General features: G+C 50.9%; 1 protein-coding gene across 7 annotated transcripts in view; it reads right to left on the bottom strand.

Annotated features, from left to right (window-relative positions):
- The window catches only part of UBE3B (ubiquitin protein ligase E3B), a 24,613-nt gene continuing 12,026 nt past the window's right edge, over positions 1-12,587 (bottom strand). For 5 of the 7 annotated variants that reach the window (XM_074920751.1, XM_074920754.1, XM_074920753.1 and 2 more), the window contains 13 exons: positions 12,446-12,564; positions 11,689-11,803; positions 11,199-11,298; positions 10,495-10,614; positions 9,965-10,141; positions 9,764-9,874; positions 9,016-9,153; positions 8,545-8,610; positions 6,105-6,163; positions 4,360-4,542; positions 3,834-3,945; positions 3,411-3,503; positions 1-2,916 (listed from right to left, as the gene is read on the bottom strand). In XM_074920751.1, the coding sequence (XP_074776852.1) occupies positions 2,725-2,916; positions 3,411-3,503; positions 3,834-3,945; positions 4,360-4,542; positions 6,105-6,163; positions 8,545-8,610; positions 9,016-9,153; positions 9,764-9,874; positions 9,965-10,141; positions 10,495-10,614; positions 11,199-11,298; positions 11,689-11,803; positions 12,446-12,564 (1,585 nt within the window). In that variant the 3' untranslated portion in view covers positions 1-2,724. Of the gene's footprint in view, positions 2,917-3,410; positions 3,504-3,833; positions 3,946-4,359; positions 4,543-5,231; positions 5,897-6,104; positions 6,164-6,691; positions 6,962-8,544; positions 8,611-9,015; positions 9,154-9,763; positions 9,875-9,964; positions 10,142-10,494; positions 10,615-11,198; positions 11,299-11,688; positions 11,804-12,445; positions 12,565-12,587 lie in introns of those variants that run through there. The other 2 variants (XM_074920755.1, XM_074920757.1) reach the window with 2 other exon arrangements.

A 12,587-nucleotide genomic window follows, 5' to 3' on the forward strand; every position in this document is an offset into this window, starting at 1 on the left:
CATACCAGGTTTATTTTTCTCTTCCCTGCATTTCCGATACACGGGATGTAACCAAGGTCTCCACAGCAGCAAGTCTTCTATAGAAAAAAATAGTCATTAATCTCCCGTGGCAAAACCACCCCTGCCCTACAAAGAACACCCGCGCAGAATACAGCAGTGCGGGCAGGGACACCACACATTCACAGCCTCCTGCTCAGGTAAAAACGTATTAAAGCCTCCCACTCACACAGAAATCAGCTACTCGAGAGAAATATCGTTGTTGCGCACGGAGCCACCAGGGCGTTTACTCTAGACGTTTTACACGCTAGCTACAAAATGGGATGTAGTGTCTTGTAGTGCAATAGTGCCAGGTTTGGAGGGACCTGGCTAAGTCTGCCTTAGGATCTTTTCTAGGGATTGTACTCCTGAGGAATGAAGGAAAAAAGGGGAGCAAAGATTTTATGTTGCTGTGTTCAACAACTCACTTGGTTGAACAATCATTGTGCTCTATGTAGACACACTTCCATTTCCCTAGAATAATAATAAGATAAAAAAAGATATCTTGTGTGATATTTTAAACTGTTGTTTAAAGTCAGTGCCTGAACCTCTCAGCTACACAGTCAACAACTGGTTAATGCTGAAATGCTCTATTAAAAAAAAATTAAAAAGAAATTTACTATCATCTTTAATTTCTCTGAGCTCATAGTCCAGTATCTGTATCCAGTATTCCCATCCTCACTAACACTTCTGATCGCTCCTGTTTAATATTACTGAGCTGACAGAGAAAAAGGATCGTGACGTTGCTTTCCAGATGCATTTCCAGGCATTAGTACAAAAAAAAACCCCAACAAACCAAAAAAACAAAAAAAGGGTTACTCCTCTGAAAACCAGCTGAAGCAAAGCCAGAAGAGAAAGATGAAGCAAAGACCATCTCTGTCCTCTCGGCTGGATGGTGCCGAGGGTTTTCTGGGCTGGTTGAAATGTGCAATATATGGTGGTTAAGAGGGACCTTCGGAGCCCAGGGAGCCTGCGCTGTGCGGAGACCTCCCTGCGGGTGGGCCAGGGCGAGCCAGAGGATGAGGTAGGGTACGGCAGCCTCGCGCCAGGGCGGCTGCTGCGAGCCCACTTGTGCACCAAAAGGCTCCCAGCAGGTCTGCCTGGGCAGTGCAGGGGGGCCAGAGCGCAGGGCGGGGGGCACCACCGCCACGGGGAGCTCAGGAGGGGAGGGGAAGCCCAGGGGAGGTACCAGCAGCCTCTGGGGGAGCTCGTTTTATCAGTGAGCAGCAAGAGGGGAAGGGGAGAAGGTTTTTAATCCTGTCCCAAACAGGAGAACGTCGATGGCTTTTCTTTGTGCCAGAAGCCCAGCAAGGACAGAGCAAGCCCAGGAGACAGCACCAGCCTGGGCTGAGGCAGGACTGGCAGCAGGACGAGGGCCCACAGCTGGGAAACTGCAGAGACACTTGAGAAATCAGGCTCTGGACTTCAGAAGAAATGGCAGGGAAGGGTCCACACCTTCCCAACACACACACACACGCACTCCCCTCACTCATACCCTGCCTCTCAGAACAACCTGAAAAAGCTGCCTGCTACAGGCAACCAGCAACTGTTAAAAATAAGGCCAGAAAGAGACAAAGCGACCAAAATAAATAATTTGGCAACAAAGCAAATGTGGCTGTTACACAGAAGCCAAGTCCTGGTTTGAAACAGCACATCTCCCTAACAAAAGAGCCCGCAAACAAAGTGAAACTTCGATCCAAGTGAGAGGAATTTTGCCAGCAGTTTCCAGAGGGCCCTTGGCAGCCCGACACAGTCCCCTGCCAGAGATCACGGGGGGCACCTGCCCAGCGCGAGCGCCGTGCCGGGAAGTGCGGGCTGCCCGCGCCGTGTGCCAGCGCCTGTCCTTTGGAAACGAAACAAAACGAAACCTTTTCTGCTCCTGAGCAAATTCAGACAACCACCCTTTTTGCCCCAAGCACAGGCTCGGGCAAGAGCTTGGCAGAGGCACAGCTGGCTCAGCACGCTGACCCCCAGGCCCGCTGCGTGAGCTCTTAACCCACAGCCCTCCGACACCTTCCTGAGACCGGCGGGGCCCATCTGCTCCCTTTTAGCCTGCTGCTTCTCGAGTCTGGGCAAGTGCTTCGTCCTCCTCCAAACGCCAGGGCCTCGCACGGAGCAAGGGCACCAGGCAGCCCCCGCAGTACCTGTCCTGAGTAAACGGTGCCCGTTTGTGGCACATCCAACGCCGCAGCCTCCTGCTTTTCTCCTTGTCCTGGGCTCTGTCATGTTTCTGCCTTTGTGCAGCTTCCCACAGACTGACTTCCACCCAGTAAGAAAACTGGACCATCTCCTGGGAAAGGAAAAAGAAACGCTCCCGCAGCAGCAGCTGCCCAGACTGCACAGCCTGCTGGGGGGTATTACGGTCACTAATCTGACTGGCACTTTTAATGTTCCTTTTATGCTCCCCCGGGGTTTGCTTTTAAAGACGATTTACGTGGGTGTCAAGTGAAGTGTATTGGGTCAGGCCCATCACCTCCTTCATCCTGGAGCCGTGCCCAAGAAAAGCCAGCCCTGTCTAGCCCAGAAGCTCTTCCTGGTAACCCTCTCCTAGCAGCTGCATCTCTCCAGCCCTCGAGCGAGCAGGCAGCCCCCGCGGAGCCGACCCACCCTCCGTGCACGAGGGCCTCCACCTCCAGCAGCAGTCAGCGGCTCCGAGAGCCCCCGTCGCAGAGTCCAGGCCCACGGCAACTAGGACAGCTCAAACCCAGTGTTCATGCTGATGGCGTAGCGCAGCTTCTCCCGCAGGATGCTCTTCTTGCTGTAGTTGGGAAGCTTGAGGAGGTTAAAACACGTAGAGGAGGTTGGGAGACGCCCGCCTGGCTCTTTTTTGCGGATTGTGAAGAAGCCCCGTAGCACGCTGCCCAGCGTGTCTCCGGTGTCCTGCAACGGGGCAGAAACACATCCCCCCCCTGGACTCCTCTGCTGTGCCCCTGCCAGGTGGGCGCCTACACACGGGGCACCTACACACGGGAGAGAGATGCCAACACAAAACCTGTCTGCTGGGAACAGGGAGAGTCAACCCTCAAAGCCTCGACCCCCACAAGAGCTCGAAAGGAGCTTCTCTTGTAACTGCAACTGCCCTGAGGCACCCCAGGTCCCTTCACAGGGTGTGCAGGGAGTGGGGTCAGAGACACAGGGAGGTCCCGAGGAGAAAACACAACCCTGGAGACAGCCCGAGTGCTGCTGCGTGTAGGAAGAGGTAGGTGTGGCCATATACACACTATTAGGGTAAGGTTGGTTTTGCTGTGCCCTATAGAGTGTAAACCTTTATGTTTTAGAGTTTCCTGGTCAGACAGAGGACGCTGGGCAGGGAAGGGGGCTGCCAGAAGCCTGGCAGGGAACACACGAGAGATTGAGTTAAGCAGGGAGCCTACCTGATCATCAGAGACTTCCACGCAGCGGATGGAAAAAGGAGGCTTGAGGTAGGCAAAGCCCAAAAGTGGAGGCCTGGAGCAGCTGGTAACAAACTGAAAAGGTGATGGATGGTGAAAGGTGGCAGGAGCGAGCGCAGCCTGGCTGTACCGGCCACACGGGCAGCACAGCCACAGCCGCAGGCACCTGAACGCCCCACGGCACAAGGCCACTGAGCTCTCGGGCCCTTTGGAAACTGCCACCTGGGCAAGACTATTCACAGTGACACAAGTGTTTGTAGGAACTCTGCTTCCCGGGCTGCCCCGCTGCTGGGGAGCAGGGTGCAGATTTTAAGGTGTCAAGCATTCTGATACTCCTACCGACTAACTGGAGGAGAACAGCACTAACCCCACCATCCCAGGTTGGGCTGAAACGGCAGCATTTACCTTGAGAAACATGGCTCTCTCCTCAGGGCTGAAGTCATTGGCCAGGATGTCCCACAGCCAGATAATGACCCGGTGACTCCCGTGGAAGCCCCCGTAGTACACCGTGTGTTTTCTGGGGAGAGAAAGGTCGTGACAGGCTGGTGTCCCACTACAGCAGGAGGGTCACAGCTGGTAAGTGCTGGAAGGATCAATACCTGCCACGGGTTCACTGCTACAGCACACCCTGCCAGTACTGAGCCCTCCCCAGTGCTCACTGGGCACGTGATTAGAGAAAAAGGGAGGGCAGAGAGAAACTCTGCTCTCAGGAACCAGCAGAAAGAAAGGATCCTTCCAATTCATTACTACTCTGTCCAAATTAGCTTTAAGGAACATGTTCTTCCGCTCCATTTGTTCCTGTCTGCTCCTCAAATTTCAGTCAGGAGAAGCAGAATGTCGTGAAAGTCTCCTGCAAACCTCCAAACAGCTCTGTACTAAAACGGCTTGGCTTGCTGAGCGAGGGGGCCAGCAGGCCGAGTTGCTCACTTACTTTAAGTCCTCGAGGTCAATCTCAGCATTGTCGCCGGAGATCAGCCGCTGCAACTCTGGCGCAGAAAACATACGAATCCATTCGGGCTTAATGATCGACCTGAACCCACTGATGAGTGCTGCTGTCTGACTCTTGATCTGTGTGTGCATCCGGAAGTGAGCCATGAGGTGGATGTAGCTGATCCTGGGGGTGACAGGGGAGGTGGCAGGGAGCGATACCCACCTTGCCAGTGCAGGAACAAGGTCGCTGACCTGGCTCTCCAGCCCAGAAGGGACTAGCACTGCCTGGAGGTGCATCATACTTCCCCCACCAGGGTGTTGCTCTTTATTTAAGCAGAAAGAGCTGTTGTTCTGCCCAGACTTTGCCCCATTCCCCGTCTCTGGGACTGCCTGCTCATTTCATAGAGCTCCTTCCCGACCCAGGGACGAGCAGGCTCTAATAATCACTTGATCATCCTTAGAGCATGCGTCTAACTGCTCTTTAAAGGATCAGATTCCCAGTCACAGGCACTCCTCTAGGTTTGAAAACCAATTCTCTGGGCTCTGATGCCACCTGCACCAAAACCCATGGCTGGAGAAACAACACACCAAAAACCACTTGGGAGATTTCCACTTCATCCCAGGCGTATGGAAGAGGTGCCCTGGTTATTAGAGGGAGGCACCATCAGGCTTCCCCTTCTCACCAAGAGGCAGAACAGCTTCATCAGTCTGCTCCTAGGCAGATCCCACAGCCCCATCGACTGGGTGTTCAGCCGGGTAACCTCACTCCACCATTACCAGACTCTTTCCAGATTGCTCCCACTTACAGCGCTTCTGCTGCTCCCTCCCAACTGCCAATTTGTGTGCACATCTGCACAAAAGCTTCAAAGTTTCTGCTGTAAGTAGAGCAACACCCAGGACTTTCAACTTTCTCCCTGAGCTGACTTCTGACAAACCAGAGCAAGATCTTTTCAAATGCAAACTCCTCGGTTAGAGCTCAAGAAGGAAAAAGACTGGGAACATCAGATTGCAGAGCACGACTAACAAAGACAAATCCTCAGGTAGGATCCAGCTTTCACTTGCCATTAAAGAGAACAACCCCCAGACTACCAGTTCAAACACACATCTGCTTAATAGATATTTTATCCTGCTTTTACAATCACTGAAGGGTACAGAGAAGAAAAAAAAAAATGAAGGGAACAAAAAGGTGGGTTTGGTTTTCAGGCTCCGGAGTTGACATTTACGATAACTATCTGAAAGCCGGTTATCTGTGAAAATAGCTACAGGGCTCGGTGTCTCCTCTGATTTCCTGTGTCTAAAGTATGACTGTCGACTACATTTGAATTCACCACTGTCTCTTCTGAAGAACAGTGCTTTATACAACTGCCACATGTTATCATTCTGAGAAGATCTGTCTGCTTCAAGGTGTCTTTGAGCATCTGTGCCCTCTATGTTCACGACTGTGTGCCTGAATTGCTTTGAATCCATCTGTCCGTATCTATCACCGTCATTAAATCCTGCAGAATCTCACAGACTGTGTGCCTTTGACCTCAGAAGCGCTGTTTCAAGAAGTAAATTGTCAATTTTTATTTTGCAAATTGAATTTAATACAATTTCTGCCGATGAACTGTAACCAGTAAATTCTATTAAGATATTTATGTGCTCCTTCTACTCCAATCTATCTCAATTCATTCCAGATGCAAGCCCAAGGAACGAGAATAAAGTATTTTGCAGTGGTGACCTTAAAAATCTAATTGCTGTACTTACTTATTTTCATTGGTAACGGGAATGGTCTTCCCTCCAGGAACAAGTTCATGGCAAACAAGCTGAGGGAAGAAATGATTGTATTGCTAATTACTGCCTGGAACCACAACGGAAAGAAATGCCATGCCAAGCTGTTATCTCCCCATAAAACATTTATTTTTACAATAAAACGGTAGGATTTAAAATTTAAGTAATAATCCTGCTTCTGCCTTGAACCAGTTTCACTTAACTATTAACACAGTAATTGAACAGTAGGGACCTGTGACTCTCCCACCAGTGGAGCCAGCCCTTCTCGAGGAAGCCTCCTCTCCAGTCTGATCCATCATTGCTGAACCGCACACAAACCAATTCAAAGAGCCCCGGGGGACTGTCACAATCCCAGAATCCAGAGGCTGAACAAGCTCCGAGCCTTGGCACAGCTTGGTTGAAGAGCACAATCCAAAGCTCTCTGCTCCACAGGTCTCACCTGGGGCCACCCGCGTGGCAGGGCTCCCCGGAGCTGGCTGTCCCACAAGCTGGGCGCTCCAGAAGGCTCCAAGCGGAGAGCTCGGGACGCCAGGGAGCTGTGAAGCAGCATCTCCTCCCCCCCTGCCCGGCCAGGGCCTGGCGCTCAGCCGACAGCTCCGCTCGGAGACAGCGGCGGGGACCCGCCGGGCGCTCGCTACAGCGACAGTCGTGACTCATCTTTGCACCAAGAGGCAGAAAGTCGTTATTCACACACCACGGTGGCCTCTGAGCTTCAGTTCCAGGTGACTTCCAAGGTCGGAAGGGAGCCCAGCACAGGGACAGAGCTCAGCTCCCCTGTCCCCACACCTAGCGGGGACACACAGGTTCACTCAGGAACCACAGGGTTACCTCACCTGGAAAACAGGAGTCCCCTGGTTTATTTTGAAGTTTTGAGCGCTGCAGCCTTCAGCATCTGATGCTTGGCTCTCATATGCTGTTTCCTACCTTCATTTTTCCGGCGGAAAAAAGCCTCAAAGCCGAAACCTCAGCAATCCTGAGGCAGCAGCGAGGTGCTCAACCCGCTGCGCGCTGGATGTGACCTCTCACTCGGGCAGAGCAGGGCTGATCACCACTTTGCTGCCCTCCCAGACACCCTCGCAGCTTTGCGGGTGCATTTGCTGCTGCTGCTGTCGGACGTACCCAAGCTAGGTCTAAACTACACTGGCATAGGGGTAAGAAACTGCAGCGTGAGACACTCCAAAGGACAAGCTGCCCCGGATAAACACTCCACGACTTTGTGGTCTCCGAGCTCCGTGCCATCAGATTTACACTGCTAAGGGTGCTCAGGCTTTGACTAGCTGGGGCCTCCCCACAGAATTTGCAGCAGCAACAGCATACACAGACAGCAAAGGCATTTTTATCTTATCTATCTGTATTTTCCAGCTATGCACACACAGCTTCGCAGAACCCAAGGCACAAGTGCGACCAAGAGCCTTCAAGGTTTCATAAAGGACTGACAAACAGCCTTTTCTTCTCAAGGCCAAGAGACCTCCTGACCCACTTCAAGTTCCTCTGACAGAAACGGCTACGTCTGAAGAAAAGGAATTCCTCCCTACTCACAGAGAATCTTCTCATTAGAAGAGGGGAGACCAGTTATGCAGGGAAAGCACAAAACAATGCTTTTCAACTAGAAAGGAAAAAACCCTGGCAGTAGAAAAATGAAGGGTCAGAGGGCAATCTTTTTTGTGGAAAAAAACTGTTCTCTGCCCACAGCTAAATATTGAACGAAGCCACAGAATCCTACAGCTGAGTTCAGAGAAGCTCTGAAGGTGAGCCAGCCTTTCAACACAGGCATTTTTTTGGTAAAAGGAGAGCAGAGCTAAGCCCTAACCACAATCAAACACAAGGTCATTTACCACTCAGTCCCCTCAGGATTCTCATTCAGATGGGCCACAGAGAGCATCCACCCGACATACTGGGAAACACAAGTACCGGAGTAGAAAGCACTCTGCGCAGCACGAGCTCGGACAGCCAGCCTGGCTTTCAGAGGCTCAAGACCAGCTCTCGGGAAGCTCAGAAGAGAATAACAGCTGCCTTCTGCTGGCAAGTCAGACTGCGGGTGTGCTTCTCTGCTCTAAGGACACTAATGAAAGCCAGGACACCCCTGCTCAGGAGTCAAACCTCGTTCTGCTGCCAACTGCTTACATTCACAACCCACCACTTCTGGCACCACAGGCTTTCCCACGGCAGCAGTCAACGATCCTCAGGACCCCTCTCAGAGCTTCAAAGGCTCTTCCTGGCAGCATCAGCCAGACCAGCGAGGGAGATGCACCTCTGCGGAGCAGCTAGGATCTAACCAGGAGAAAGAGGGACTGCCCGAGCCAGGGCTGTGGGCTCTATCAGTGCCCAGAACTCTGCTCGTCACCACCTAGCATGAAGAGCGTGTTTGGGACAAAGCAGAGAGAAGATCTACCACAGTCACTGAACAAAAACCTACCTGACCCATCACATCTTCATCGTAGGACAGCGTTAAGCCCAAGTCACTGATATCACCATCGTAACGCTAGAGGAACAACAGAGAAAAGGAAAGAAAGTCAGTGTTTAGCAGCAGGAACAGCAGCTCTGTATTTGTGTTACTCTTCCGCTAAGTGATCCCCAGCAGGTAGGAGGCCCCAAAGCACAACAAATACAAGTTGTTCTAGGTTATGGGGAGACTGCACAAGAGCTGAAGCTAAAAGTCAGGATATCCCCATGGCCAGTTCCAGGTTTACACTCAGACTCCTGTCTCATCCCTGCTAGCCCCACTGAAAACACAGGACAGGCACTTGCCAACCTGCCCCAGTCCCACCACTTACTTCCAGGGTGTTTTTAAAGATGATCAGTACCCCAAAGGCATTGGCAAATCTATTATTTCTAACAGCAGCCAGCAATAAGGGAGTTGAACAACAGGAAAAGTTAATGCTCAAACCTTAATCGAAGTGAGATTTTTATAGAACTCAGAGTCCAAGGAGGGAAGTTCATCCACGGAGCTGTAGAAGATGCTGTGGTGGTGCCCCAGCAGCTGACTCAAGAAGAAGGAAGCAAATGGTACATCCACAACTATTCCCTACAGACAAGAACGTGCAGGTAAGGTGGCGCCGCACACTTGTTACGTGCAACAGCTTTGGTTGTCTGAGGCCCGCGGGCAGATCACGTGTTGTGGAACAAGTGCAAAGATGCAAGGCACTGAAATCAGCTAAGGAAACCACATCCTCTTAAAATCCATTAATTTGTGGAGCAGGTGCAAAAAGGCAACAGGGGAACTCTGTGTTTCCCTTAAAAGAACTGCCTTACGTGGAGAGGGCTGTTCTGTCATTTCCATCCTTTTTTAGCCACATGTCCCTTTAAGTAAAGTATCAACAAATGGGATGCTTGTAAGGTGTTAACACCAAAACAACAGACTATAACACTGAAATAGCAGACTGTTCCAGCTAGGGTCCCCAGCAACAAGAAGAACAATTAAGGTATGTCCCAGGTTTTATCTCCAAGATTATTTTTAGTACATACCTGAAGTGTCAGACTGCTCTGCCACCAATGTTTTTATTCAAGGCATTTCTCCCAAACTCGCCTCCCCAGTAACATCCCCCCCAAGCACACGAGAGATGCTCTTGAAGCAAGAGGCACCATCACAGAGCTACATCTGAGCGGTGCTATAGCAGCAGCGACAACACCCTCACCTCATACACAGCCTTCCCAAGCATCTTCCCCACAAACTCAAAGAGCTGTAGGTAGTTCTCATGAATGTAGGACGTTGGGGATGGATAGAGCCTCTCATCACCGCTGGTTGTCTGCACACAGATAGAGAGGAGAGCAGTGAGCCAGTCTGTTTCTGTCTGCAGGGGGCCATCACAGCCAGCACCTGCAGCCCTGCCTCATACCTTGAACAAGTTGAGTGCGGGGTCAAACACCTTCTTTATTATCTCTTCCAGGAACTCTTTGAAGACACCGTCCTGATCAATACCAGCCTCATCGACTCCCAGATCATTCACAAACTTCACTCTGATCACTCCCTTCATGGCGTTCTGGGACAGCTGTCGTAGCTGTTCATATCCATCCTACACAGACCAAAGAGCCAGAGGACAATCGTGCTGGGAGACACGTCAAACACCCATGCAGACGCGCCAGCAGAGACCAGACACACACACACCCCACAGAAATCTGCATTTGCCATTGAATTTTGTATCCCAAAAGACCGACATTTTTCCTAGTCAGAACTGTAGGTTTGCAGCAGCCTGAGCTGAACTAAGGGCCAGCATTTTCCTGCAACATCACTTCGTACAAAAGCAGACAGAACTGGCACCGGGTCCCTCAGCACCCACAGGGAAGGTAAAAACTTATTAACCCTCCGTATTCTTGTCAGGCCAAGTTACTGCCTTGTTGGTTGGCTTCTGCAAGCCAGATCACTCACCTCCAGCATACGTGAGCGGCGGATAGTGATGTGTGTGACGTGAGGCGATGCCGAGCTGGTTTCAACCAGCCCAAGCTTCTCTTTTTCCTTTGTAACCATGTTTCGGAAAAGCAGCACCCTCTTCAAAAGAAAACAAATACAAGTCTTCAACCACAAGGCTCCTTATCCTCCCACACAGCAGGGCTTTCAGATACTCCCGACGCACACCCAGAACTACCTCTTGGTTGTCCTGTTCCCAGCTAGGCCCAACGATGCCGCTGTCACCTACTCACTAGAAATAGTGGGATCTCCATCCTTGTTCCCCAGCGGGGCAGAGAACTCCTTGGAGCTCTGCTTTGGTAGGGACAGGGTGCTGACAATACTGAAAACAAAAGCACCTTTCCTATCGCCAGATAAAAATCTGTCATCTCTGCAGATTTGCTACCTGCAAAAAGACACTCTGCTTTTTTCTCCAAAGCCACGTCACGCGCTGCTGGATGACTCTGTGCAGCTGCCCACACAAATAAGCTCTCTCTCAATGAGAGAAATCAAGACAGTTTAGAGGAAATATATTGGGGAGAATAGGGGGGAAGGAGAAGACTTTTGTTCAACGGGCATTTCAATCACAAGCTCCAAGTCAGAAGCTCAGGACACACATCCCTTCCAGCCCAGGCCAGCCAGGTCACTGGCTTTTCAGCTGCCACCCTCTGCCCCGTCCCACTCACGTTCTTGTGGGGAATGACGTGTGGGATGTACTGCAGGAGCAGCTGGGCTCGTTTCTTGTCCTTGTCCAGCTCCTGGAAAAGCACGCTGGGTTTGAGGTCCCTTTACAAAGAAAGGCACAGATTCAGAGATCCCTGAGAAATGCCCAGGTGTGGTAAATAGCTGGGGGGTGGGAGAGAGAGGAAACCTGTAATGATTTCAAAGACAACTTAAGCGCTCAGGTGCACACATCTAAGAAGGCCAGAGACACTCGAGCTGTTAGGTGCTGAGTCAGTTTTCAAAGCATCACCCTCCAGGAGCAGCAGCTAATCCTTACAAAGCAGAGGAGAAGCACAGCAGGAGGGGTGTCCTTAAACGCCAACCCAGGGAGCAGTTCTGACCTCGATCTCCCAGGCAGAATGAGAGGCTCTCCGTTTAGAGTAAGGAATCCCAAACCAGTCCCCTGCAGGGGAGCCGCTGCACTGGGACAAGCACAGAGCTGCACACACTTACTTGCGTAACCAGTGATCCTCGGGAGCAAAGCGCCTGCGGCAGTCCCTTTCGTACAGGACCATGAGCCAGCCATGGACGGAATGAAACAGCTCCAGGGTCTCCCCTCGGGCATTCTCTGAACAAAAGGAACAAAGCAGCAATGTCCAGGCACCCTAGGCAACAGGAGCGTCCAAGAGCAACACGTGGACCATCTGCCCCACGCTAACGGGACAGGTTTCTCCTAACCCCCACTGCCTTCAGAGGGAAGGAAGAGATTTCGTGCCTTCCAGAAGGCAGACAGTCTCTTCTTTGATCAAAGTGAAAAAACTCTTAGCCACATCAAAGCCATCACAACGGAAATGGATTATCTCATCAAATGACCAGAATTGAGCTGTACCCCAATTATACCAGCACAGAGATCCACACTAGAGAGCTACAGAGATGCTAGCAAGCCTGCTCTGCTCTGTCAAAGCACTATTTCCAAAGCACATTCTCCTCCAACACATGGCCCAGTCATGCTAAACTTAGTGTCTGGCAGAAACCAACATGCCTGTCGTGTCTGTTACCCAAATTCTCACTGGAAATAGAAAAGTTCACTGTATTTGGTGCCAAGCATGATAGTGGCATCTAGATGCCAAAAGACTGGGACATATTCTCATGCCACACAGCGTAGTATGGTTTGGGGTTTTTTTTGGTGCAAAATAATAATTAGCAGAAGCTTCACATTCCAGAATTAATGCCATTTGTAACATCGACTCAAGCTACTAAAAGCACTTACCTACAATTCCATCCCAGATCATCTTAAATACAAAGGAATTCAGAAAAGATGAGATGGTAACAAGCTCTTCCAGTTTGAATGAAATCTGCTCTTCATAGACTTCTATGTCATCAAGAATCCTATCAGAGAAAACAAATGCAAA

The sequence above is a fragment of the Athene noctua genome, chromosome 17, assembly GCF_965140245.1.
Source record: "Athene noctua chromosome 17, bAthNoc1.hap1.1, whole genome shotgun sequence".
NCBI classification, from domain to species: domain Eukaryota; kingdom Metazoa; phylum Chordata; class Aves; order Strigiformes; family Strigidae; genus Athene; species Athene noctua.